This window comes from Brachyistius frenatus, unplaced genomic scaffold, assembly GCF_029030835.1.
Source record: "Brachyistius frenatus isolate BFR_SWC_R1_liver_20210118 unplaced genomic scaffold, ASM2903083v1 Contig_48, whole genome shotgun sequence".
NCBI classification, from domain to species: Eukaryota; Metazoa; Chordata; class Actinopteri; family Embiotocidae; genus Brachyistius; species Brachyistius frenatus.
In genome coordinates this window covers 754,400-779,186 of record NW_027210647.1, presented here as the reverse complement: position 1 = coordinate 779,186, position 24,787 = coordinate 754,400, and the positions used below count along the sequence as shown (strand labels likewise).

General features: G+C 40.3%; 1 protein-coding gene across 1 annotated transcript in view; it reads right to left on the bottom strand.

Moving 5' to 3' along the window:
* Nucleotides 1-24,787, bottom strand: part of LOC138623970 (mannosyl-oligosaccharide 1,2-alpha-mannosidase IA) — a 188,048-nt gene that overhangs the window by 38,581 nt on the left and 124,680 nt on the right. The window contains exon 4 of the mRNA XM_069703790.1: nucleotides 19,611-19,691. Coding sequence (XP_069559891.1) covers nucleotides 19,611-19,691 — 81 coding nt within the window. The remainder of the gene's footprint in view (nucleotides 1-19,610; nucleotides 19,692-24,787) is intronic.

Genomic DNA, 24,787 nt, shown 5'->3' with positions numbered 1-24,787 from the left:
CCATTAGAAGCAGACAGATTGGCTCCTTGGTACACTTGCCTACTTTTTAATCAATAATTAAATCATATAATGTTACAGAATAATGAAAAATGATTTGTCCAGTCGACGTTGAAAACCAAAATATATTTAGGTAGGTAGGTAGGTAGGTAGGGAGGTATTTACTTTATTAATCCCCGAGGGGAATTTTTTTTAAATTGCATTGCATTTACATTTGAGAAGCTGGGAAAAAGCTAATATTGGACATTATGACTTGATAAATAATGGATTACTTGATTTTCTAGAGATTTTATTCACCTTATATTAATGTCCCATAGAGGTTGCAAGCCTGTTCTACAAATTAAACCGGACGGCATTCTATGATTTTGTAGAGTTTCACCTTGTTGTACACATTGTAGTAATCGCCCACCAATTAGGCAAAATTAAGCAGACAGTAAATAGTTTTCTCACCCTTTCAGCTTGGAGCCATGAATGAACAGAATCGAGCTTCTGTCAATACAACTCTTGCATACGAGTGTTTGCTCCAATTTGCGCTGCTTTGTAGAAAATTAAGTCTCCAACTCAGCGTCTTTCTATTGATTCTGTGCAAAATCATGCCACGTCTGAAATTCACTATGTTTCTGTCTAAATGCACAGAGTTGATTTGTGAAGCCGTTCTTTGTTCCGGATGCCCTGGTCACTGACATCAACGATTGCAAACTCCTCGTTGAGTAAAACCAGGTCTACATCCAAAGACAAGAACATTTTTAGTGCCGTTCACTACCAGATCAGGCTTACATTTTTTTTTAGGAAGGAAGGAAAACAAAATGAAACCACGGGGACAATGTTTTTGAGACACTTTTAAACAAAAAAAAATGGCAGCCTCCTGTTTCATATTAAATTTAATATTTAAGAAATTATGAGCAAACTGAAAAACATGATTCTTATCAATGTCCTGTTTCCTACTAGTTTGTAAACAGATGGAGGGTGAAAGCAGGCAAGTAGGTGTACGGTAAGATGAGACATGTACGGTCCTCTGAAGCAGCTTGGCAATATAGAGAAGACACCATTTTTCCTTTTAATGAGGTGGTGTGTGTGAATACTTTTGTGTATTTCTGCGAGTGTAATTTATATACAAGCTCGTCAGTGTTGCTAAATCCAGGCCCTTACACGTTAAGGTTTCATTCGTTTGTACCGTATTTGTACCCACTAAATGTGACATCTACCACCTGGCTACTGTCACCTGGTGATTAAATACCTTCCAGCAAAGATGGCAGTTGTCCTACTTTCCAGAAAAGACCAGGTTCTTTACAGCAATATTAATACCTGATCCACACACACACACACACACACACACACACACACACACACACACACACACACACACACACACACACACACACACACACACACACACACACACACACACACACACACACACACACACACACACACACACACACACACACACAACTCCACGTGGGAACAAGCCCAGAACTGAGCTTAAGCCTGCATACATATTAACCAATACATCAAAGTCTTTTTCACCCCAGACTGTCAGAATACTCTATAATCCTATTTCTAACCTGCTCAGAGTAATGGGTTCACTATGCCAGGGCCACCAGAGAAAGTGAATACAAGCTCCTTTTTGTCAAATCAGCATCCATCTTCAACTGTACATTACAGCGGCCAGAAGGAAGCAGAATAGAGCCTGATATGAATGTCATACATGCTCTGCGGCACTTGTCCCAAAGTAACAAAAGAAAGAGTTCCTGTCCTTAAAACTCTGAGCAGTGACAGTAAATGACTCTCCTTTAGCTGAAAAAGAGCTCAACAACTCTCAGTTCGAGGAGGCAGGTTACACTGAGAAGGTTCCCAGGGGTGAGAGATCAAGTTAATGAGCCACATAGGGAACATTAGACAGATGCAAAAAAAATAAAAGAGACTCAGCAAAGGAGAACTAGAAAAGGACAAATGGGAGCTGTATACAAATTTAACAAGCAATTTTCACTTACGGTAAATGCCTGAGCGTTTAGTATGATAAATGTTTGTATTAGCGTATCACCATGGAATGCAAATAGTGGTAGAGTGCATTTTTCTTAAATATTCAAAGAAAAGATATCAAATATGAATAAAGAGTGGATGGGCACAATACAAACAACACCTGTATGATGTAATGTAATCAGATATAACAGCCCTGAAACAGTGTGAGTGTGTGGCTCACATTGTGTTTGTGTTTTGGCATGCCATGTTGCCAGGTGTTCCCACTGCTAAAACACACACACCAACACACACTCTTCTCATGTACGGCCAAAAACACCTTAAAATAAGAATGCAACAAATGACTTATTTTATAAATACATCTTGAGGATGTATACACGATTTGTTGTTTTTGTCATTTATTGTTTTTTCAAGCAAAAGTCTCCAATATTTTCTGGTGTCATAAGGATTTACTGCGTTTCTCTCTTTTATTATAGTAAACTGAATATATTTTTGATTTCTGGACTGTTGGTTGGACAAACGGACATGGTAAGACCTGAGAAATTGCAAACATTAGTCCCTTTTTAAAATTTTATGAGCATTTAATCAAGGGAAAAAAACACTAAATTACTCAAAACAGAAAATAAATGTTAACTGATAATATCAGCTTACTTATTAATAAACATTATTTGCTGTGTGGCAACTTGATAACTCATTTGGATCATAAAATAGCCTCCAAAGAGTAAAACATGCCTCTCACAGACCCAAACTGATGCCTTCAAATGCTCGTTTTATCTCAATAGGATAAGACCTATAGTAATATTCATTTTATTATCACATAATTAAAAGAAAATACCAAATCCTCACACTTGAGAAGCTGAAACCAATAAATGTTGGGCATTTTTGCTTGAAAAAAATACTACTAACAACTGATTTATATCTGAATAGTTAGGAATTAAATTCTTATCATTAAAATGATACATTTATTGATTGATTACACAACAATGACAACCTTGAGTTTCAGAAAGTTGAGTTGAAATCCTCTGACATTACAAGCTTTACGGTAGTGCAGTTATAGTTGTGGTTTTGATTTTAACACACATTACAGGTTTTGAACTTATATCACTCGTGCATGCGCAGCCTGTACGTAACAAAAAGCTGCAGCTTGTGTGTGTCTACCTGTAAATATGAAGCTGCCAACTGCCATTAAAAACATGTGTCCTCTACACTACAAGCTTCTCCTGGAATTGTAAAGCACAGTGTGACCACACAGATATTGTATTTCCTGCATGACTAGGCAGGCAGACTGCAAGCTCAGCCCTTGGCTTGTGACTGATAGGTGAGTTTCTTTCAAAACCCCAACACCGACTGTTGCAAGCTTCAGTTGTACAACACTCAGGATTGATTTTTTTTTTGTTGTTTTCTTTTTTTTTTTGAGTGTGTGTTTTTTCCAAGGGAGACCTTTCTTGATGCCTTCAAAGAGCGATCTGTGCTTGCCATAACTAAATGTGTTCTCTGACTTCAATCAGACCACCCGGAGAGATGGTGCCTTCTGTTGCAGGCAGTTACACAGGCCGATCACGAGCCGTGCGACACAAGCTGTATGTCAACAGCTGCAGTGAGCCATCAGTCAAACGATGGCCGTACTCGGCCCGACTGCACCATGGGATTGTGAGTATTAAAAGCATTTCGTGCAGAGAATCAAATCAAGGGGATCAATTCACAGTAGGAATCATAATTCTAGCTGCCAAGAGCCTGAGAGAAATCAATCAGGGGAAATCGCTGCAGAAGAGTCTTCTCTTTAATCTCACTTCTTCTTCATCCCGGCAGACTGCAGCACTGCAACAGATAACCGATATGGAAAAAAAAAAAAGCTGCGAGATTCATAATAGCAGATAAAAGAGTTGGGAAGGAACAATATTTCATTTACATGCCAAACGTAGGGTTATAATTTATCAGCAGTGTACAGAAGGAAGCTTTCTTTGAAAAAAGCCTTGGAGTGTTTCTGTTTGAATGGCTTTGCTCATTCAGCCATGAGGGACCGTGAACTCAGATTCAAGAGATACCGTGACAGAAGCAGTCACCGAATGGGAGCAAAAATCGGAGAGAGGGCACGAATGTGTCCTGCTCAGTTTATTAAGCATCATGTTTTGATAATTGCCGCACTGTTAATTGCCCGCAGAAGCAGAGAAGTAAGATCAAGAGAGAGAACTCGATGTCACCCAAACACTGAGCTGTATGGACTTTTCCAGCCAAAGGCGTGCCGTGAACACAGACTCCCCCACAGGCCCAGGGGGACACTCTGTTTACGTCCCCTCTTTCCTCAGACGTACAGCAAAGCGTAACTACCTCAGGTGGAGTTTGTGAGCTGACTCCCGTATCCCTGGGCAATCTTATTTTGTGTGCAACTAAGAGTAGCACCAATCCAGAAGAATACAAAGGGAGGGGGAAAAGAGAAAAGCCATGCATTCAGCTGGCAGCGACACATCGAGCAAAGCCACAGCCAAGATAAAGAAGATAAAGAAGATAAAGCTGAAGGAAGGAAAAGGGACAGAAATATAATAAAAACAGGTGAAAATAGAGCAAAGCCTTTTTTTAATCTTTCAAGTCACGGCCGTAAATTTGGTAAAAACTCAATATCGTTTTGTTTTTTTTAAATTTTAGACAGTTTATCAGCACTGCACCTCTCAGGAACTGATGTCTGGACACGTCCTTTTGATTGACGGCTGAAGGACGTCCCAGCAGCGAGACTGGGCTCCATTACCCGCGCAGTGAGCAAAAGGGCGTGCACCGCAGCTGTAATGATGCATTTGAGTCAGGAAAGAGCTATTCGTTGGTGAGGAAGCGCGAGGCTCAGCGGGGCCGACCCCGACGCCCATTCATCCTCCTCCAATCATCGGCTCCGTGGGGAGCGTTTCCAAATCTCTGCTCGCGTGCTCACTTAGAGGCCCGGCCCATTAGCTAATTGTGTTACGCTAAATATGAAGAAACAGATCAATTGCCGCCTCTGACAGAGATCACGATAATGCGTGTGTATGCGTGTGTGTTAGTCTACAATGTAGACTCTACATGTACCAGTGTGTGTGTTAACGTGTGCAATTTGGCTGTTCCACCCACAAACCTACAGTCGTCTGCGGTGAGGATGTTGAGCCAATAATTTACCTGAGCTGTTACACAGACGTTCCTCAAGGGAAGATGAGGATGATAAATAATTGAATTTCCCGAGGCAGCAAATGGAAAGAATTTATTCATTATTTATCATCTAATTGATTACTGCATGTAAACTTTCTAACCTGTCCCACAATTAATGTGCTGCTTTTTATGTACCTAATTAATGGCCATCGCAGCTTCATGAAAAACACACACTCAATTACATCTGGAATTGAAAAGCCGCGGCAGCTTGGGCTATACTGCAGCGCTGGGGATGCCAAAGGGACATTAATCAGATAAAATGGAATTCAGGAAGACAGATTTAGTCTTGTAGACCAAATTGGAAAATTTTTCATATTGCTGTCATGCTGCCTCTGTGGCAATATCGCAGCACAAGTTTTCCTCTTGACCCAAAAGCCACTACGAATCAACTTAGCTGTCAACAAACGTCGTTGTTCTGCCTCCCTCCCCTCTCCATCCCCTCCTGCTGTGACACTTTGTTGATGTTTCTGGAGAGAGGGACATCATATTCAACATGCTGCACCTCTCATATTTGGGGAAAAGTTATTGTTCTGTAAACAAACAATACACAATACATGCGCGCAGACACACGAGAAGCTGTACAAACACACACACGCGGGCACACACGTTTATCTCTCAAGCTCATGTTTAAAGAGGCCGCCACCCAAACCAATTCCATGGGGTCTTGTTTTGAATAAAAAGCATTCATGGCCAACACTGTCTGAATTCAAAATGCATTTTTGGCAGTATGAACCACAGTTTGTGTTTGTGTGTTTGTATTTGTGTGTGTGTGTGTGTGTGTGTGTGTGTGTGTGTGTGTGTGTGTGTGTGTGTGTGTGTGTGTGTGTGTGTGTGTGTGTGTGTGTGTGTGTGTGTGTGTGTGTGTGTGTGTGTGTGTGTGTGTGTGTGTGTGTGTGTGTGTGTGTGTGTGTTGTGGAGCCTGAAAAGCAAATGCTATCAATTTAAATTTCAATGTTTTCTGTTTCCTTTCAGTCTCAGCATAATAATAGGCAAGACGCCTGAAAAAACTCAGCCTGGCTGTGGACTCCTTCATATCCCAATGGCAAATTCGATATTATTATACCTACTTCTGCTTACATCTTGACAAATCACTCTGAATTAACAGAAATATGACGTGAAAATATGAAAGAAAACAAGCGCTTGTACGGTTCAACAATCCGAAGCCGCAGCCTTTAAATCAATTTGGTAGCTCACAAGGGACTTTTTTTTTCTTTATTTTACTGCGACTGCAGAACAACTGGCTCTCTGTACATCACCGAGTCGCTACAGTGACAAATCAGCAGAGACTACACAGATCTCTATTTCCAGGAAAGCATTGATTGCAGAGCAAAGCCATCAGGATCGATAGTTTCACTGTTAAAAGCCGGCTCGTTGACCCTTTAAATAATGCTGTATAGTGTACTGAGGCTATGATGGGATCTCTTTTACGAAATCAAATTCTGCCGTCTTTCAGGGCTAAAAAAAAAACATCCAATAGGGGAGGCTTGCCATTGGTGAAGAACAAAAACTTCTCAGCTAAGAACTCTTTTTCTACAAAGCACTCGCTGTCTGTGAAAAGTGTATTTCGAATACTTGGAAACGTTGTTTTAAATGTCTTCAGTTCATCCTCAGAGGCACAAATACTGTATAGGCTTTCCTCTCCTTTAATTGCTGATGGACAGAGAGGAGCATTGATGCCTATAAATAAGGCCCCTCAGGCCAGCATGCAATAAGGCTGACATCATTAAGAACGGCCTAATGATCCCCTGGATTTGATTTGTTTGGCCTGTGTCACATCCTCTCTGACTGGCATGACTTGTGAAAAAACCAAACAAAAAAACCCCACCAAAATTTCATCAGTCTCTCAACAGGGCTTCGGTTGATGTTTGAGCTCATTTGGTCCAATGCCAAAGCTCTCTCAGACTGAGTCCAATTACTCCAGCAGGAATGTTATGTATGGCTAAAAAAAAAAAAAACCTAATTGGAGGGCTTAAACAGGAAGAAAATGAACAGACTCACTGAGAAAAAGTTAGTACCCATGAAGGGCGACGACACAAAAGAGAAAAGGACCTTGTGTTTTTCTCACAGCATAAAAAACATTATTCGCATTCTTAATCATGTAATAATTCCAGCAGTTACAGAAACGTATCCTTAAAAGCTCACCTTGGCTGCAGGCCTGGAAAATAAACTGCGAGCTTATTATTGAGTGACAGATTTATTCAGTGAATGAGTTATTATTAGCGCGCTGTACACGGCCCAAACAAATATTAAATAAGCTGTACGCTCTGATGCATATAACATTTCAACAAGCTATAATGCAGGATGTGTTAGCTGCTGGTTATGAGACGTTGTTCTTACAGCGGCAGCAGTGCCTCTTAATTCCATAATAAAACTGAAAGGTGTATGATTGAGCTGAGCACAGTTATTTTAACTCTGCACAAATGGGATTAGGTGTTTGTACACAGAGCAGAATGGGGGTTTGGGATAGGGAGCTTTCCTTTTCGCGGCTAAGCCTGCGGCAAGAACTACGGAGCGCGGCAGGTTACCGTACGATTATGATGATCCACTTTGATCTGAGGAAATGAAATCTCTTCCAAGACCACTTCTCAGCTCTTCAGTAAAAGGAGACAAACAGATCAAATACAGGAGCAAGTAACACTGTTGACACACAGGCGGCAGAACACACACATACGTGATACAAGCATGCACGGTCACTCCTGCCTCATTTAAACTTCCTGTACTATAATATTTGCCTGACTTCAGTGTTATAGATATTTGAACTACCAGGCTCTGTGTAAATGGATTACAGAAATGCCTTAATTAGGCAACAGCTGCAGAAGGAGCAGGATATTTAGTGACGCATTAGTAAATACGATGTGATGTCTAAGAAAATATAAACATATATGAAGAACAATAGTGATATTCCCATTTGGCGACAACACCGTGATTCATTCATTTAAACATACTACGTTACAAACAACAGCCAGACCACATGTAATACCTTTATATTTTGAGACCAGTTGCAACCGTTTCTGAACGAGGACCAAAACAAAACTTTAACATCCATGTTAGTAGCTCTTTGAGACTGGAAGACTGCTGCGGTAAAACGGTGTAATTTAAGTGCAGACCATTAGCACTTAGTAAAAAGTAAAGCAGAGGCTAATGACAAATTCATTGGGGACATTTTCTAATTTTGACTGATGTAGGAGCTAAAGTAAAAGTGGAGAAATCAACAAAGTTATTCAAAAAAAATAATTCTGGGATAGACGTGAGTGTCTGTCAGAAATGTCAGGACAATTTATGAGAAACTTGTAGAGTTATTTTAACCCGGAAGAAAGTGGTCACATTGCTATCTCCGAAGTCACAAAGCTAACATTACTGAGTACAAACTGGAAGCAATCACACCCCATTTCTTTTTCAAATTTGTTCAAATTTAGTTAAGATGGCCACATGATATTTAAAACATAGCACAAACTGTAAGAGAGAATTTCACTTTTCCCATGTTCCCCTGAAAGCTGGTCAGCATCATTTACACAATTTATCAACTCCATCTAAAATTCCCTCACCTACAGCGGCTAACCATGCAGGAGCTATATCTCCCATTTCAACCACATTTCATTTTCCCATTTTTCTTCGCCTCTCAGCACAGCTTATGTAAGAGGTAGCCGGTGTGATGGGGGATGGGGTGTCAGAAAAGGCTGCGTACCCTTCAGCTGGCAGGAGAGTATATCCGTGCCTCTCCCTCAAGGAGAACTGAAAAGTGATCCTCTCTGTGCAAATTCTGATGAATATCAGCACTCCCTGGACCACTGAGGCTCAGCTTTATTAAACTCGCTACCCATATACGGTGACCGACTGTACTGTGAAAAAAAAAAAAAAAAAAATCCCCCTGGCATAGATTTATTCCCACTACAGCCCACCACTGCCTTTACACCAGGATGCCCAGTCACAGCACAGAGGTGATGGGAGAGAAATGAAAAGTAGCAGACAGACACAAAGGGCAGTGACTGACCGCTTCAGCTCAGACACATGGGGGAAGTTTCCCACAATCAGACTGGAGCAGCAGGGATGCTGAACTTGATTTCTGCACGACAGATTCAGAGAATGAAATTGCTGCAAAAGTGATTTTGAATGAGGTTTTTAGAGAGAAGTCCAAGAGATACCAGGGCACGGCAGAAATGAAATAACAATGAGGATCTGCTGCAGCAATCAGAGACAAAATGAGGCCAGGGAATTATGTGAGATGCCCTCAAAGCAAACAATGCATGCAGCACAGCCTTTAAACACGGCCAAGCTACTGCACAAATCTGCAAGAAACAGTGAGTTAAAAAAAACACAACTAACAGTTCTCCCAAGCAGATAAATACAGGAAAAATATAATTACACCAACGGGGTCCTACAAAGAAAGAATTCAAATAACATTACGGTCACTGAATCTGTAGCACACAGTTCAAAGCACACAGTCAATGCAGCATGGTGCAGGTATATATGGCCTGGCAGCTGACATTTGGGTACTACTGTGGCCAGAAGCGAGCGCGGCAACCGCAGCTTGCATAGAAATCAGGTCAAAGTAGGAGGAAACAATACCAGAAGGTGTTGTGTGGCCTGGCATAGGTCATGACGAAGCAAGTTACTTGTTTCCTGTTCTTTTAAAAGCAGGGTGCTTTGTATTGCTGCACTCCGATGTTCCTGAGCATAAATCATATCATAAATTAGATTAGTTGAGAGGAGATTTTTTTTTTGGATGCTCTAGTACTAAGTAAAATGTTAAATTGGAACATCCATCTGTTAGTGACAAGCCTGCAAATCAGAATATGTTTAAAACAAATTTGTTTTACCAGTGATGTTGTACAAATGCTGCTTAGATTGTGTTAACAGTGGGAATAGGACATGATTTTTGAATATTCGAATAGTCAGCAAAGTATCTAAAATGTATTAGTCTGTTCCTCTTTCCTTCCTCGTTTCTCCTGTTTTTACCGGCATCTAATTGTAATGCGTTACTCTCGTCAGAAGGTGGCGGTAATTCACCTACAAGCTGTCTACCAGCCACCAGTGAACAACATAAGAAGAAGAAGAACATGTTGCTACCAGGCTCCAAAGCTTTGCAGGTAAAACTGTGTGTCGCTAAGGGATTAGATGTCCCGGTGTGAACAGCTGAAACATGCAAAGACGACTACAGCGGTCAGAAAGTTCTGAGTGGAAGTCCTTTAAAACATAAATGAAGATGAAGTTCAGTCAAACTCTGCAGGTAGAGCACGCTTACAAGTCTTTCACGGCTAAGCACCGACGTTAAGAGTGAAACACCGAGCAGATGGTCCAGACGAAATGAGTGTGATGTTGGACCTGCAGCGCAAACAACGGCCCTCATCTCAAAGATGAAAATAAAGACTTCTTCTAATCAGCTCTGTTCAAGGTGAGGCTTTTAGAAGTTAGATGGCATTTGTTGAGCCCGAGTTTACGGCGCAAGTGAGTCCCTCCTTCTTTATGTGTTTGTGTGTGTGCGGTATGGACTGTATATAAAAGTTCATGTAAAAGGTGTGCGGCCGGGGGGTGGTTCAGAAGCCATTTTGAATAGTAATTTTGTTTGAAATGGCCATCCCTAGTTGACAGGCAATGATTTCACAGTCAAAGGCAATGTTACACCACGCAGGTTACAGGAAGGTAGTCAAGATTGTGACAACAAAATTACTACAGTGAAAGGCAGAAAAAGATTGGGATTTCAGTTACATGTTAAAGAAGTTAAACACATTGTTTTTTGTGCTTCAAATCACTGTGGACCTCGTCTGTATTTGACCAAGACAAACCTTAACCAAGAGCTGATAACATTATAGCTCTGTTATTTTCTACCAAAGTATTATAGGAGAAAAAACCATGATCTGAAAACAGGAGCTCCGGAGTTATCGCCAAGTCAAATTTGCCAACATATCCTCTACAAACACTGTGTGAGCTTTTGAAAAACATGCATTCATGTAACCGTTGCTTGTTTTATCTACAAAGTACAGCACATGAGTGTGTTGTGCAATAGCAGGTCGGTAGGCACGAGCACGGATTCCAGTAATGCTCGACACCAAAACAGCACTGTAACCTCTGCTGAGCCGCTCTTCTCACTACAGTGGAGTCAGGCGCACAGATTTCAAAATTTCAAACAGGTGAGGGCAAGAAATAACTCGGGTGTAGCCCAAGAAAACACAACTTCACCGACACACAGGCTCCATCATGCACTAGAATAAAACTGCAGCCCAGAGGGTGGACTATTTATTCAAAATAACAATATATCCATAATGTTTTAAACATCTCATCTCAAACATATCAATTATAAAAAAATAAATAAGTCTTAGTGCAGCCATTTAAATTCAGTTGCTTTACCACAGAAAATGTCAGGGGAGTTGGACATTTTCTGCAAGCGCTGTAAGAACGAGACGCGGAGAGGAAAAAACGGCGTGCAGGAAAATCCACCAAGACAGACCATTTTCATATTCTTTCTGCATGCAAGGTTTTGATTGAGTTTTAAGACATTCTGGTTGACATTAGGCACCTTATGAATATCAATCTGGGCTGCATTAGTTCTCAAGCCGGTGAGCAGAGGTCAAATCATTCACTCTAACTTTGTTCCTCTGTTAATGCATGCAGCACACATTGCGGACTCACATGACAACGAAGCTCCCCAAGTCGATTAATGATGTGACTTAATGATGCAGACAGTGACAAACATAAGCAGAGACAAATAAAGAAACTGTCATCTAGGACGGAAATGCACTATTTATTGAGTTTTCTCGATGTGATGTGTGTGATATTTATATTGTCTGCGTGTGAGCACTCTCCTGTGTGTGTCTTATGACCCAAAATAAAACCATATTTGGAGACAGAAGTGGGTCACCCGAATTAGAAGGAAAACAACATGGACTGGTACAAACATTATACCCCTCATCATCTCACAAAAAACCCCAACACACATCTAAATTTATGGTATTTTACGATGCCATCAAAAAAAATAAAAATAAAAAATAACTCCCCCATGGCATAAACCAAGACTGAAGTTTATGAACTTTAGTCGTGAAAAAAGGAAAGCCTGAAGTGTCAAAGGAACTCTGTGTTCAGCTCCAGTGCCCCGGAGGAGAAAAGGTTAGATTCGTAGCCATTACACACACTCCTAAAGTTCACGAACAGTTCCTCCCACACTTCAAAAAGGCTTTAAGTGAGGTGGAATGAAGTGCCTCCGTTGTAACGGGCAGTAACATGACTGACTCAGAATAAAAATAAGCAGGTAAAAAGATAATAAAGTACTTATTTCCTTCAAAGGAGAACCACGGCACAGTCTCAATTCTCAGAAAACATATGCCTTGATATCTGGCGCTGTATTGTCTTGCAAACAGTGTATTTTTGGAATGAGTGCTTTGACCTTTATTTGTTGGCTTAACAAGATTGTGCAGAGTAAAATGAGATTCATAATGTGGCTGCTACCAATGATTATAATGTCTCATTCCTAATCCTGGCTGGTCTACACAACAAAAATATGAAATCTCGCTGGCGGTTTTTTTGTCTCTTCAATCTTCCTTTGTCTTGTTGCTTTCCATTTGCCTATTTGGATCTCTTCTCCTCTTCCTGTGATTCTTCTCCCCATCTCTCTATCTTTCTTATTCTCTGTCTTTGTGGATCTTTCATTGACAGAAATAATCAATCACACAAGGGGACTGTGGGGGCTTTTCCAAGGAAAATTTGACTTTCTTACAAAAAGAAATATGCCTACAAATCTTTTTATTTTGACAGACATGTTCTTTAGACCCAGAAATCAATAAATGTAAATTAGACAATTTAGCAATTCACCCAGCGAAGATTACAAATAAACATAATACATATTATCACAAAATTGGATATGATTGGAAATAATTTTGCATGTTTCGAGATTAAATTTAGCTTGGGCTGTTGTTGCTAGCTTGTTAGGGCCCGAGCACCAAATGCTGCGAAAGCCCTATTTTTTTCTTACAAAAGAGTTGCCTATTTGCCGCCTTAAACATACTCGAAAACTCATGAAAGTTGGTACACAGTTGGTATGGACGACATACTATAGTATGACTTTTTTCATAAATTTGGACGACATGCTAAAGTATGACTTTTTTTTTCATGTTTTGGACGACATGACGGTATGACCTTTTTTTTTTTTTTTATAATTTTACCAACATGACATTTTTTGGACCAGACACACGTCAGTCATTGGTTTGACTGAATCGAACCAATGACCTTCTCACTGAGAGGTACCAGTGTTAACCACTGCACCACTGTACCTGTGATAGTTTGGCTTTCGGACGACATGACTTTTTTTCATAATTTGGACGACATGCTATAGTACGACTGTGTCATGCAGTTTTAATTTACTTTACAGCCACGTAACAAACATTTGTCACCCTTTTCATATACCTCTTGAGCTGGAGTCATTTTCACTCTGTTTATGTATCTAAATAAAATATGTGCATGTGCGCACACCTGTCTGTCATGTACGGAGGGACTGACAGCTGTCTGTCTGCCATCACCTGCTGCAGATTCTTTAAACACAGGAAAACTATATTCAGAACTGCACCGAGCTGACAGACTGTCACTGGTCAAACAAACATGAGAATGTAGCATAACCATCTTTTGACAAAGTTTGCCATAAATCCAGCCAGTGTTTTACAGTTTTTTCCTCCACTATGTTCAGTCCTACCGCACACTATTATTCATGTAGCACTCGTGCTTTACATTTTCCCTTTACGCAAATGACAACCAGAACGGATTTTTATATGCAGCTAACGTAGACACATGACTAAGGTCATGTCTGAAAATGAAAGTAATCATTTTTAACGAGCAAATCTGTTTCTGTCATGTGAAGTCATGTGACCAAATATCTAATGACAAATCAGCCAGATGGTTTCACAGCTAACACACATTACAATCCTCTGCGGAGGATGCAACTATGAGGCCAGGTTGTAAAAAGAAGCCAATTTATGACTTTTGTCTTTTCAGGTAGCCACAGCAAAACGTATCAATAAAATTGTTTATTACTGAGCTGCAGGTTCTTCCAGTTTACAGTGTGTTTAATGATCAAATTAAGTCAATTAGCCTTTAACTAGTACATGTGGCGTTGCATTTTTTACCATGGAAATCAAATTTATTTCTAATAAAGAACAGTGTTTCAGTGAAGGTAGTTTGTAGAGGTTTTATCTGATGCCCAAACATATTTTGTTTGTGTAACAAAACATTCAATGTTTCCTTTGCAAACGCATAGAAAAGTATTCCTGCATTGTCTGATTAGATTGTGAATAAAATGGAGGATACATTTATTTTCTTTGCACCACGAGAAGGACTCAACGCCTCCCTATAACTACTTCTTATGACATCCTCCAGTTCTTTCTGTCTCTCTAACTCAGCAACTGTGAGAGTGCAGGAGAGGGTGATGCGTGGAGCATCACCCTCTCCTGCACTCTCACAGTTGCTGATCAGCATATGAACACACTTCTTGCGTCTTCCTCACCTCTCCTGATCACTCTTACTCTATTTCTCCGTCTCCTATTTCCCCTTCCTGATGAGCATATGAACACAAGTCTTTCTTCTCTGCCGGCTGCTTCCTCCCTCACTCCCTGCTGTTTCAGCTCAGCCCACGGGCAATTTTCACACAAGGCTGATTGAATTCATTTCCTTTCCCCCTGCTTCTTTTCTTCCCCTCCCCCCCCCTCTTTTCTGTTCTTGCAAAGGGAAGGCGATGAGGCAACAGAGTCTCATCCCCGCACACGTTTACATGCATATAAATGGACACAGATAAATAAAAAACACGGCACGTATAGACGACCGCAAGCAGGTGTGCGGCGCGCGCAAGCTGTGGAGAATTGAGGTCGGGTAGATGTACAAACACACACACATGCTTATATAGAGGTGCATTCAATATGCACAGGCACCTAAAGAGACACGCATGCAAATTAACTTGTATGCATGGAGACAAACAACAAACTATACAAACAGACTGGAACAGAGATGTTGATAACCCACAGGGAGGTGTTCAGGGTGAAATGCATAGTATATTATAATATCTGAGAAAAGGAAATAATAAATTAGTAATGCAACAGAAAAATAACTGACAACTGTTTAATAATCCATTCAATATTTAACGTAATTTATGGATCAAGATTGCAAAACATTTGCTGCATTCACATTCTGCAAATCTGAGGATTTGTCTTGTTCTACATAGACAATTTTGTTTTCTTCTTGGAGTTCTTCAGATAATACAAGCAATCTGGATTCTTCTTCTGACCTCTGTGTGTGTGTAGGTAAACTGCAGCTGGTGTTTAAAAAGATTTCCAATCAAGAATGAGGACAGCAGTCGGTCTTTGTGGCTTTTACTTCAAAGAGTTGATATACTGTGAATACAGTACAAATTCAATGATTGTGATTACCGTCAGAAAAAGATGACGTACTATAAACAAGAGTCAATGCGAGACCTCGGTACCAAACTTTGATACTTTAACGTCACTGACCAAATTTTTGCGGTATGATCTACTATTCTGCAAGAATGTTTTTGCCAGAGCAAATCTCATCACCATCAGTGAGCAACAGCATTTAGCATTCGTAGTCTTTACTCCGGCAGCCCGTCTATGCAGATAAAATCACTTTTAGTTTAGGTAAATCTCTCAGGATTTCATTTTTAAAAAACGTTTTTGGTCACATATTTGTCTAAGTTGTGTGAAGAATCCGGAAGCATCTCTTCGCAAAAAATGACAGACATGAGAAGGAAATTGGTAAATTGTATTTTCTTACAATAACTTGCGTGAGGCATTTAGGGAACAACTGTTAACTGTCGCTGCAGTAAATAACCCAATTTACACTCACCCCCTCTAAACTGCATGAAAACTAAAGACTGGTACTATAATGCGTAATATCATTTTCTTTTTGTTCAAATGGATTTTATAAAATTTGTATTGAAGTTAAGGTTTTGGATCCGGTATCAAAACTTTTTGAATGATGCCAGCCCTTATTAAGGCCCCGGTCACATCAGCATTGAATTCACAAAATGACAATTATTAGCAAGTGTCAAAAGTCTCAACATACTGCTCACAACTGAGTGAACATTTATTGATTGAGAGTGAATAAGTGAACAAAGGGGTGATTTCAGGCAAAGTTTCAGGAATTGTGATGGGTATTTTTAACTGATGTCTGACGTTTTATTAATTCAAAATTACATCAAGAGAATTCAGTAATGAAAATAACTTTTCATCCCTAACTTATAGACAATTGGACGTATAGGTAGACACACCACAGCGGGACACACACATCTAACACCGCAGTAATTGACACTTCTTTTAAAGCCATGTGGCCTGGCCAGGGACTGTTTGATGGTGAACGATGAAAGAGAGGGGAGGCGGCGGACGGACCCATTTGAACGAGTCATTTAATGCAGGAGACTGCTTCCATAAAGACCAACCATGAGCCCTTTGGGGCGCCAAGGAAAAGATACACATAAACAGTACGTCCCACCCAGTCAAAACAACAGTAGGTTATTAATGGTCAGGTGTTGCTCCTGTTCTGCTCCAAGCACTTCTCCAGCAAACTGTGTCCCGCAAGGAGCCATAATCATCACCTCCTCTCCGGCAATCATTTACAGTGGCACCAGCTGCCCGGTGTCCTCTGGTCAAACTGGACCCACAATCTCGTAATATTCTCCCACACTGTATTTCAGCTGATTTGAGTCAGTGACAGACCTTCAATCTGTTGGTTTTATCATTCGAATGAAACAGCAGACTCCGAGGAAAAGCCTTTAATGGGGGACTTTAGACGAGGTGGGGGGACAGGTAGCTATAAATCTCACTCTCTGAGACCCTTCACGGAAAGCACACTAGCAAGTCATGTGATGGATATCTACGCCGAGATAAAGGGTATTGATGCATCCGTCAGCAAACTGGGACGGTGTGCTCCATCTCGTGAGAAAGATGGTGGACTGTAAACAGTGAGAAACGCAAAAAAAAAAGCATGTGGAGGGAGGATTGCAGTCGTTTGAACTAAACTTAGGGGCAGCAGAGATGGATAACGACTCTAATTACATCGACTGAGGTTAAAAAAGGACGATAATAAGATGTAAAAGGTAGCAGTGAGGTGTTTGTGTTACAGATTTTCTTCACCTAAACAACTAAGCTCAAACTTCATGGAGAACACACTGTTCTTTCTTTGCACCCTCGTGCGCACTTATATTAGGAAATATCATTATCGATGACGTATATAGAAGTTTCCGTGGACCAGTAAAGAGAGAAGAAGAATATTTTCTGCATGGCGTTAATGGCAGGCAAATGTGGAATAATGGATTCGACAATATATTCTGCTCCAGTAATGTATTCATATTTCACTCATCCAGCAGTGGTGGATAATTTTATGCTGCTCTTCCCTCAGCTCGCCCGGCCTGCAAATCAATGTCCATTAAAGCGACTGAGTGTTCATATGTCACTGGATCCTGTTTCCATTAATTCTGCTTCAGCACAGATTTCAGCCTCTTCCACTGACTGGCGTCCAAAACTGTACAGCTGCAGAGTGTGTGCATGTGTGTGTGCATGTGTGTGTGTGCGTGCGTGTGTGTGTGTGTGTGTGTGCGTGTGTGTGTGTGTGCGTGTGCGCGCTCCAGGAGGCTGCTACAGGCAGATGCTCATTATGGTGACACATTGACCTCCAGTGACTTCACAATATACTGATAATGAACTGGACCATTTGTGCTGTGTGGTTGTCACAGGCAATTTTCAAACCTTTATTTATCCAGCCAAGGTTTACAGAGCGTTCATACTTCTCTTCTGGCAAGGCCGAACGTCACACTCGTCAAGTTTCACCGCTTCACACCTGGACGCTGTCCATCATAACCACGGGCTTTAACACGGAGCAACCGAGCGGCTTCACTGGAGCAACTGTGGCTTCTTCAAGGACACAACTGAGGTTCTCCAGCAGAGGAAAACATTACTGATTCACTTTAGCCTTCTAAATTTGACCGACTCATTTAATCTTTCCTCTCTCACCTCTGTGCACCATCTTTATACTGCAATGAAAATGCAATGAACACAGCATTTACATAGGGCTGAGTATGTTCAGGTTAAGTTTCCGAAAAAAATCTTTTTACAAATGGAGTGAATGACATGTGCACAATACTCCAAAAACCCACTTATATAAAAAGGGGGAGTCCTGCAATGGATCTGGTAATGCAATGAGGTAATCACTACATCCCTCTCTACAAGTTACCTGAATAGCATTACTTTACTGCTTACGCAGCAGCAAACGAAAGGTGTTTTATTACTTTCATTCCTCAGCACAGTTTCAATATAAACAACTTCAGAGCCGTCGCACCCACACGTCACCTCTTCTGTATTTAATACATGCAGAGACAGAAGATTATCAGCAGCCAACCAACATTTAGGAAGTATTCACTGGCCATCAACAGCTAGATTATTGTCAGCTTCAGTGCTCGCACTACAGAGGTCCTGTCTAAAAAAAAAAAATGGAAGCTTCACAAACACTCCAACACTGACCTGGTTTGGCAGTGAGATAGCCAGCTGAGAAAACACATGGAAATAAGACAACTTGGGATTTATCATGAGGTGTATAATGCCTCCTTAAATAGAGGATAAACAGCTTCCCAGACTTCAAGGCTCTGTGACAGGCTGCTATGTGCAAGGGCAGTCATCATACAAAGTAAGTTTCTTACATACCGTACATTTTCTAACATCTGGCACCTCCTCATTATTAGACACATGTATATACAGTAATAAAAAGAAGGTTGTGTGTGTGTGTATTTATTCATTGCTCTTATTTTTCTTATTACTGATCTTATTTTTTTTCTAAAATAATTATTTTTATCGATCTTATTTTATGTATACGTATTTGTAAATGTTTTCATATTGTCTGCACCTTTTTTGTGTTTCTGTGCTGCCGTGACGACTAAATTTCCCCACTGTGGGATTAATAAAGTCTAACTCTGAAGTACGACTTAATTTTTATGATTTCTTTGAATTTTCTATATTTTCATAGCAGGAAAATATCTAGAAAATGAACTGTTAAAACCAGATATTCCATGTCTTTACTTCAATTGTTCATGTAAATATTTTTAGGACCGCTCATTTTGTTGTCACACCAGGTCCTTGATTACTGTGACACAACTTATGGACATATGTTGACACTTTTTTTTTTTTTAAAGTTGCTTAAATTTGGTTAAAATTTGTAAAAATTCAAAACAATCAGCCTCGTAGTTTTTAGATAGACAATATTGTTTCGGTTGAAAAAACCCACAACCTTAAATTGCTTTTAATGGAAGGAGATAACTGTATGGGGGCACTGTGGTGACACATTAATACACATTAATACATTAATACACACCAACACACCGCTGTCACACGCAGGGGCAGCCTGTTCATCATTCAAAGAGGTGCCAGTTGGAGATAAAGGAGGAATCTCACTAGAGTAGAGGGATAACAGACATCTATTAATCTTACCTCCTCCCCTGTCAGGTAGTACGCCGACAGCAACCCGCCGACGTAACGGATGTTCACCTCAAAGAGAGACGCCTCGCCGTTCTGTTGAACCAAGAGAGAGAGAGAGAGAGAGAGAGAGAGATCAAATTGTCAAATGTCATATTCAGCCAAGGCCTCAGTCAGAAGTGAAGCAACACAGTGGTATTTATAGAATAAAAATAGAATACACATAACAATGAGACATCGTGGATTATTTTTCTTACTCTATCGGAAGTTGAATTGTCCTTTGAGGTCTGCCGGGTATACAATTCAAGATGTGTAGATAAATATTTCACACGCGGTAAACTGTAAAATCGCTGAGATGCATGATGTGAATAATATTTAGCACTTCCAGGTGGGCCGATTTGCTCCAGTATTTTCTCTGACATCTCTTTTTATTGGCTGTTTTCCTGATAAGAGCCGGTTAGTTTCGGAGTTCCATAAAGTTGATTAAAGTAACAGGTTAATGCAGAACAACTGCTGATTTAATGACACATAATTAAGAATTTTGTTCTGTATACATCACACAGTTGGAAAAAAAATGATAATGCACAAACACCTCTGAAATGTGCTGATGAAAAATTACACCTTTGAACACTACCTGTGGAGAGAACAGAACAGACACATTTCGTATAAGAAATGCTGCTGCATGCTGGTGTTCTGATTGAAAAGCTGTTATATTACAGTCTGTGGATTTACACAAGGCCTAGAAGAAACTTTTTGAACAAGATTGTCTCAACTGTGTTCAACAGCTGTCAGTCATTAGGGCCCCGGCGGCTCCATTTACCTACATTGCACGAAATTCGATGGACATGTGTATCACACCTAGACGTACAAAAAAGTTCCAACAGCACCATTACGTCAACTCAACAGGAAGTCCGCCATTTTGAATATAGTCGCCATTTTTGGCGATTCACACGTTGTACTTTAACGAACTCCTCATACAGACTTTGTCGGACCGACTTGAAATTTATTCTGTGCACTCTGAACATTAAATTTATCAAAATAATTAGTTTTCGTCGATCGGTGTGCCCATGGCATGGCGGCCAAAAAGTGAACCAAAAGTCATAATATAGCATGTCATCCAAAAAGTTTTTTTTTTTTACATTTTTTTTGCTATAGTATGACTTTTTTTGGACATGCTATAGTATATATATATATATTTTTTTTTTAAGTCATGACAAAGGAGGGGCTTGAACCCCAAACCTTCTTGCTGGAGACAGTCTGCATTGTGGCAAATATTTGGCTCACTGCAACCTATAACTCCAGCGTCCACAAATATTATTAGATTAGAGCTAGAGCAGTTACCTCACAGAAGTAACTGGGTTTGATCCCCACTTGAGGCATGCATGTCAGTTCAGAAAAAGGTCATACTCCAAAAAGTGATTAAAAAAAATAAAGTCATACTATAGCATGTCATCCAAAAAGTGACCCAAAATTCAATTTTGTATATAGCATAGCGAGGGCGATGCGGCTAAGTTTGATGTTCCGCCGTGACACAGTAAGTTGATGTTTAAGGTCAAACGATGCTCCAAACCTCACAAAACTTTGCACATGCATCAGGCACCAACTTTCATGTGTATTTGAAGATGTTAGTACTGTTTGCACCCTCGTGAAACTACGTAGCACAACCGCCTCAGTCTTCTTTGACTAACTTACTGTTTGCTGTACGCTATCGTTTTCTCCATAAAAAAAATAACTACAAATTGCCAGTTGTCCATCGAGCTACACATCAATGGCTTTTCCACACATAGATTGTTTGTACATTTAGCTTGGTATTAAGGTCAAGGCGGGTGGCAGGGCCATCACATCATGTCTCCACCCCCAAAGTTCCAACTTTTAGCACTCTCGTCGAATACGATCTCAGACTTTACGTGACAAATCACTTAAGTTACAAAACATTAAAACAAACATGTTTAGCTACAATCTTACAGAATAAAAGCTTCAGTTTGTTTCTACACAAAGGCAGTTTTGCAGTTGATCCCCCATGACAACAGCAGATGTGGTTGCTAGGAGATGACACAAAACCTCCGCTGACTGACTGAATGATTAACCTTATTATCCTTCATTGGAAAATTACATTGTATTTGTGAGTCTTTGTCTCCATAATACAAGGATGATAACAAGCCAATACAGTCGGGAGAGTTCAGCATTAACTGACATCAAAGTGTCAATATTGGCACAAATACTCAGTCTAATTCATTAATAATTTTACACTTTGATTTTGTCCCTTTGAGTGATTTAAAATAACAAAATGTGATCTCGCTCGAGGGTTTTCTGGTTTGTCTGGTGTGTGATGGACACATTAGTCACTGTGGGAATATGACCGGTGAGCTCCTGCTTATGAGGAAGTCTCTCTCTAACCGCCAGGCTCGCATGCTCCCCTCCGTCTCCTTGTAAGCTTGCTGTAATAGAGATTCCCTCCCCGAAGAAATCAGCGACCAGAGCGAGGCCAGCTTCAAAAAGTCAGGTTAGAAAGTTAAAGCCATGTAATCATGTTCCCCAGTGTTTTGTTTCCTCTTTTGTCTCAGAGTGTCTTACAACTGCAGGGCGGTATCGATTAATGGAGAGCAAGTTTACTGGTTCAACTTGAATTTAATTCAAGTGTCTTCTGCTGCATCAATTTTAAAATGTCTTTTTTTTTTTCTCCTTATATTTTTGTCATTTAGCTTTTGGAACTAAATATAACTCTATGAGACAATTTCAAGTTTTCTTATTTATTATTGGACAGGTAACTAATACTGTAAATTATTAATTAGTGGCTCTGACCTATATGTACCTCACCTGCAGCGAGAACAAGACCAGGAAGTGCTCAAATTAATTTATTAATGCGAAACAGCTAATGGAAGAAGTTGAAACTAGTGAATAAAATTTCGGTTATTTCGGTTTTGCTAGTTAAAGTCAGTCCTTGTTATTACTTTTCTGGTGGAAGACAATAAGCCTGAAAAAGACGTGTTTTTGAGGGCGTGTCTGTTTGATTGACAGGCCCGTAGTGCATTCAGGTTACAGCTATCGGTGGGCGGGACGTAGTATTGCCAGGGTTCCAATCAAATCGAGTCAGATCTTTGGCTCCCCCCCCCCCCCAGCGCGTCAAAAATATGGTCACTTCTGGCTCCAAACCGCACAGAACGAGCAAGATGTCGCCGGCTAAAATCCGAACTCAAGGTTTAATAACAGGTGTTCACAAACCAATGGGTGACGTCACTCGTTGGTGTCCGCTTGATTCTCATGCAGCATTTACAAAGAAGGCATTTTTCTATTGTGTCGCCACGTGTATATTTGGTCTACATCCTTTTCTAAATGAAAAATGAAGTAAGATGTACCACAACATGTCTCTTAATATGTCACTGTAATTATTGCCTCTTGTGCTAGCTGAAGGTTAAAGCAGGCTGGTACTCATTGACTTGGAGGCCCATTGAGAAAGAAATTGCTATCTCAAGTGTGGATGATAAGGAAACTGTAATTGGGTTCCAGAAAGGGCTATTTGCTCCACTCTGATGAGGAGGCTCGGGATGTGGAGCCACTGGTATCAGTTCAATGCTTTCATTTATCTCCACATATATCTTCTATTTAGAATATTTATATACTTACACCCATTTCATCTTATGATGCTTATCATAAATCAATAATTGGCATGAAGTCATGAAATTCGTTCGTCCATTAATTTGATTACAAAAGATATCTTCATGTCGCCATATTGGCAACGAACATATATTCCATGTTGTCTACTTTAAAGGAATAGTTCTACACTGTTTGATTAAAAGATAGATATCAAGTTTTTACAGTAAATATGAAGCGGTAGCAGAGCTTAGCCACTGTTTATACACTTTGATTTTTTTTTTTTTTTTTGATGAACAAACTTAACATAGTGTGTAGATTACGGAGCTTTAGAGGTGCTGGTAGGCAGATTTTGTTATCTTAAAACGGAGCCAGCTTTTCCTGTCTTTATTTGAATTTAAGCTAACCAGCTGCCGGCTCTAGCTTCACATTTACGGTACACACATGAAAGATGTATCAGTGTAATTCCTGTCAAGCATTTGAAGAAGAACATTGTCCAAATGTTAAACAGTTTTTCTCTTTCCTTTTTAAAAAGCGTTGTCCTTGTCATGTTTTACAGTGCGCTATGATTCAGGTAATAACAGAAGGGTTGTTGCACAACCAGGGAGCTGGCTTCATCTGTGAAGTCTGCACACCCGTGACATTTCCTGAGACAAAGCACCGACGCCTCTGGCAGGGCGGCCGAGCTGAGCTGTCTTGCCAACCCCGAAATGAGTGGCCCATTCAGTAATGGCACTACGATGGCAGTGATTAGGGAAGGAGTGACTATTTATCACCAGTGATCCTGGCTCTCAGCGAGACAGGCAAAAGGTATAGTGAGTGAAGACAAGTATCGCTGACAAAGGTTTTGGCAATCAGATTTTTACCTCCCAGTGCAGGCTCGATAAATCACTCAGCAAGCTTTTTATATCTGAAGTACATTTAGATACGAAACAAGCCTGCAGGGACAATTACTGCTCAAGCGGCTTTTGTTGATTTTTACATTTTAATCTAATGCATTTTTCAGGAACAACATTGTTTCAGTGAAACTGTTCCGATTTGACTCTATTAAATCAACTAAAAAAGCAAACCCTAAGGCTCTGAGAATGCACACTAAACAATAAAACTCACACTGACATAAATTGATTCAGTCATCACATCATAAGAAAGATATTAGGATAAAAGATTAAAAGCAATGTCACAGTCCTCTGAGAGGCTGCATTTGTTGTACAGATGATGAAGTTGAATAACTGTACAGCAGATTGGATTTCACTCTGACTGAAGCTCACTGAAAAACTGTTTTGATCTTAAAAATGGTAAACCTGCCTTGAAACAATAGTCAGGTCCCCATATGAACACTGAAACAGATTTTCCTTGCTTTTACCAAGTGGCATCCCACTGTTACATCATTGGTTTGTAAACTGCAGTTTCAAAGCCTCAAGTCTGGCTGTAATGGCTGTAATGTAACTGAGACTCCTTTGCCCGCCCACCTACATTGGAAACCTGACTAGGCTCCAAGCATGTCAATCAAACCAGGCACACCCCCAAACATACCTCTCTTTGAGGCCTCATATCTAATTAATTATGAAATCATTTTTAGAAGGACCACAAACAACACTGAT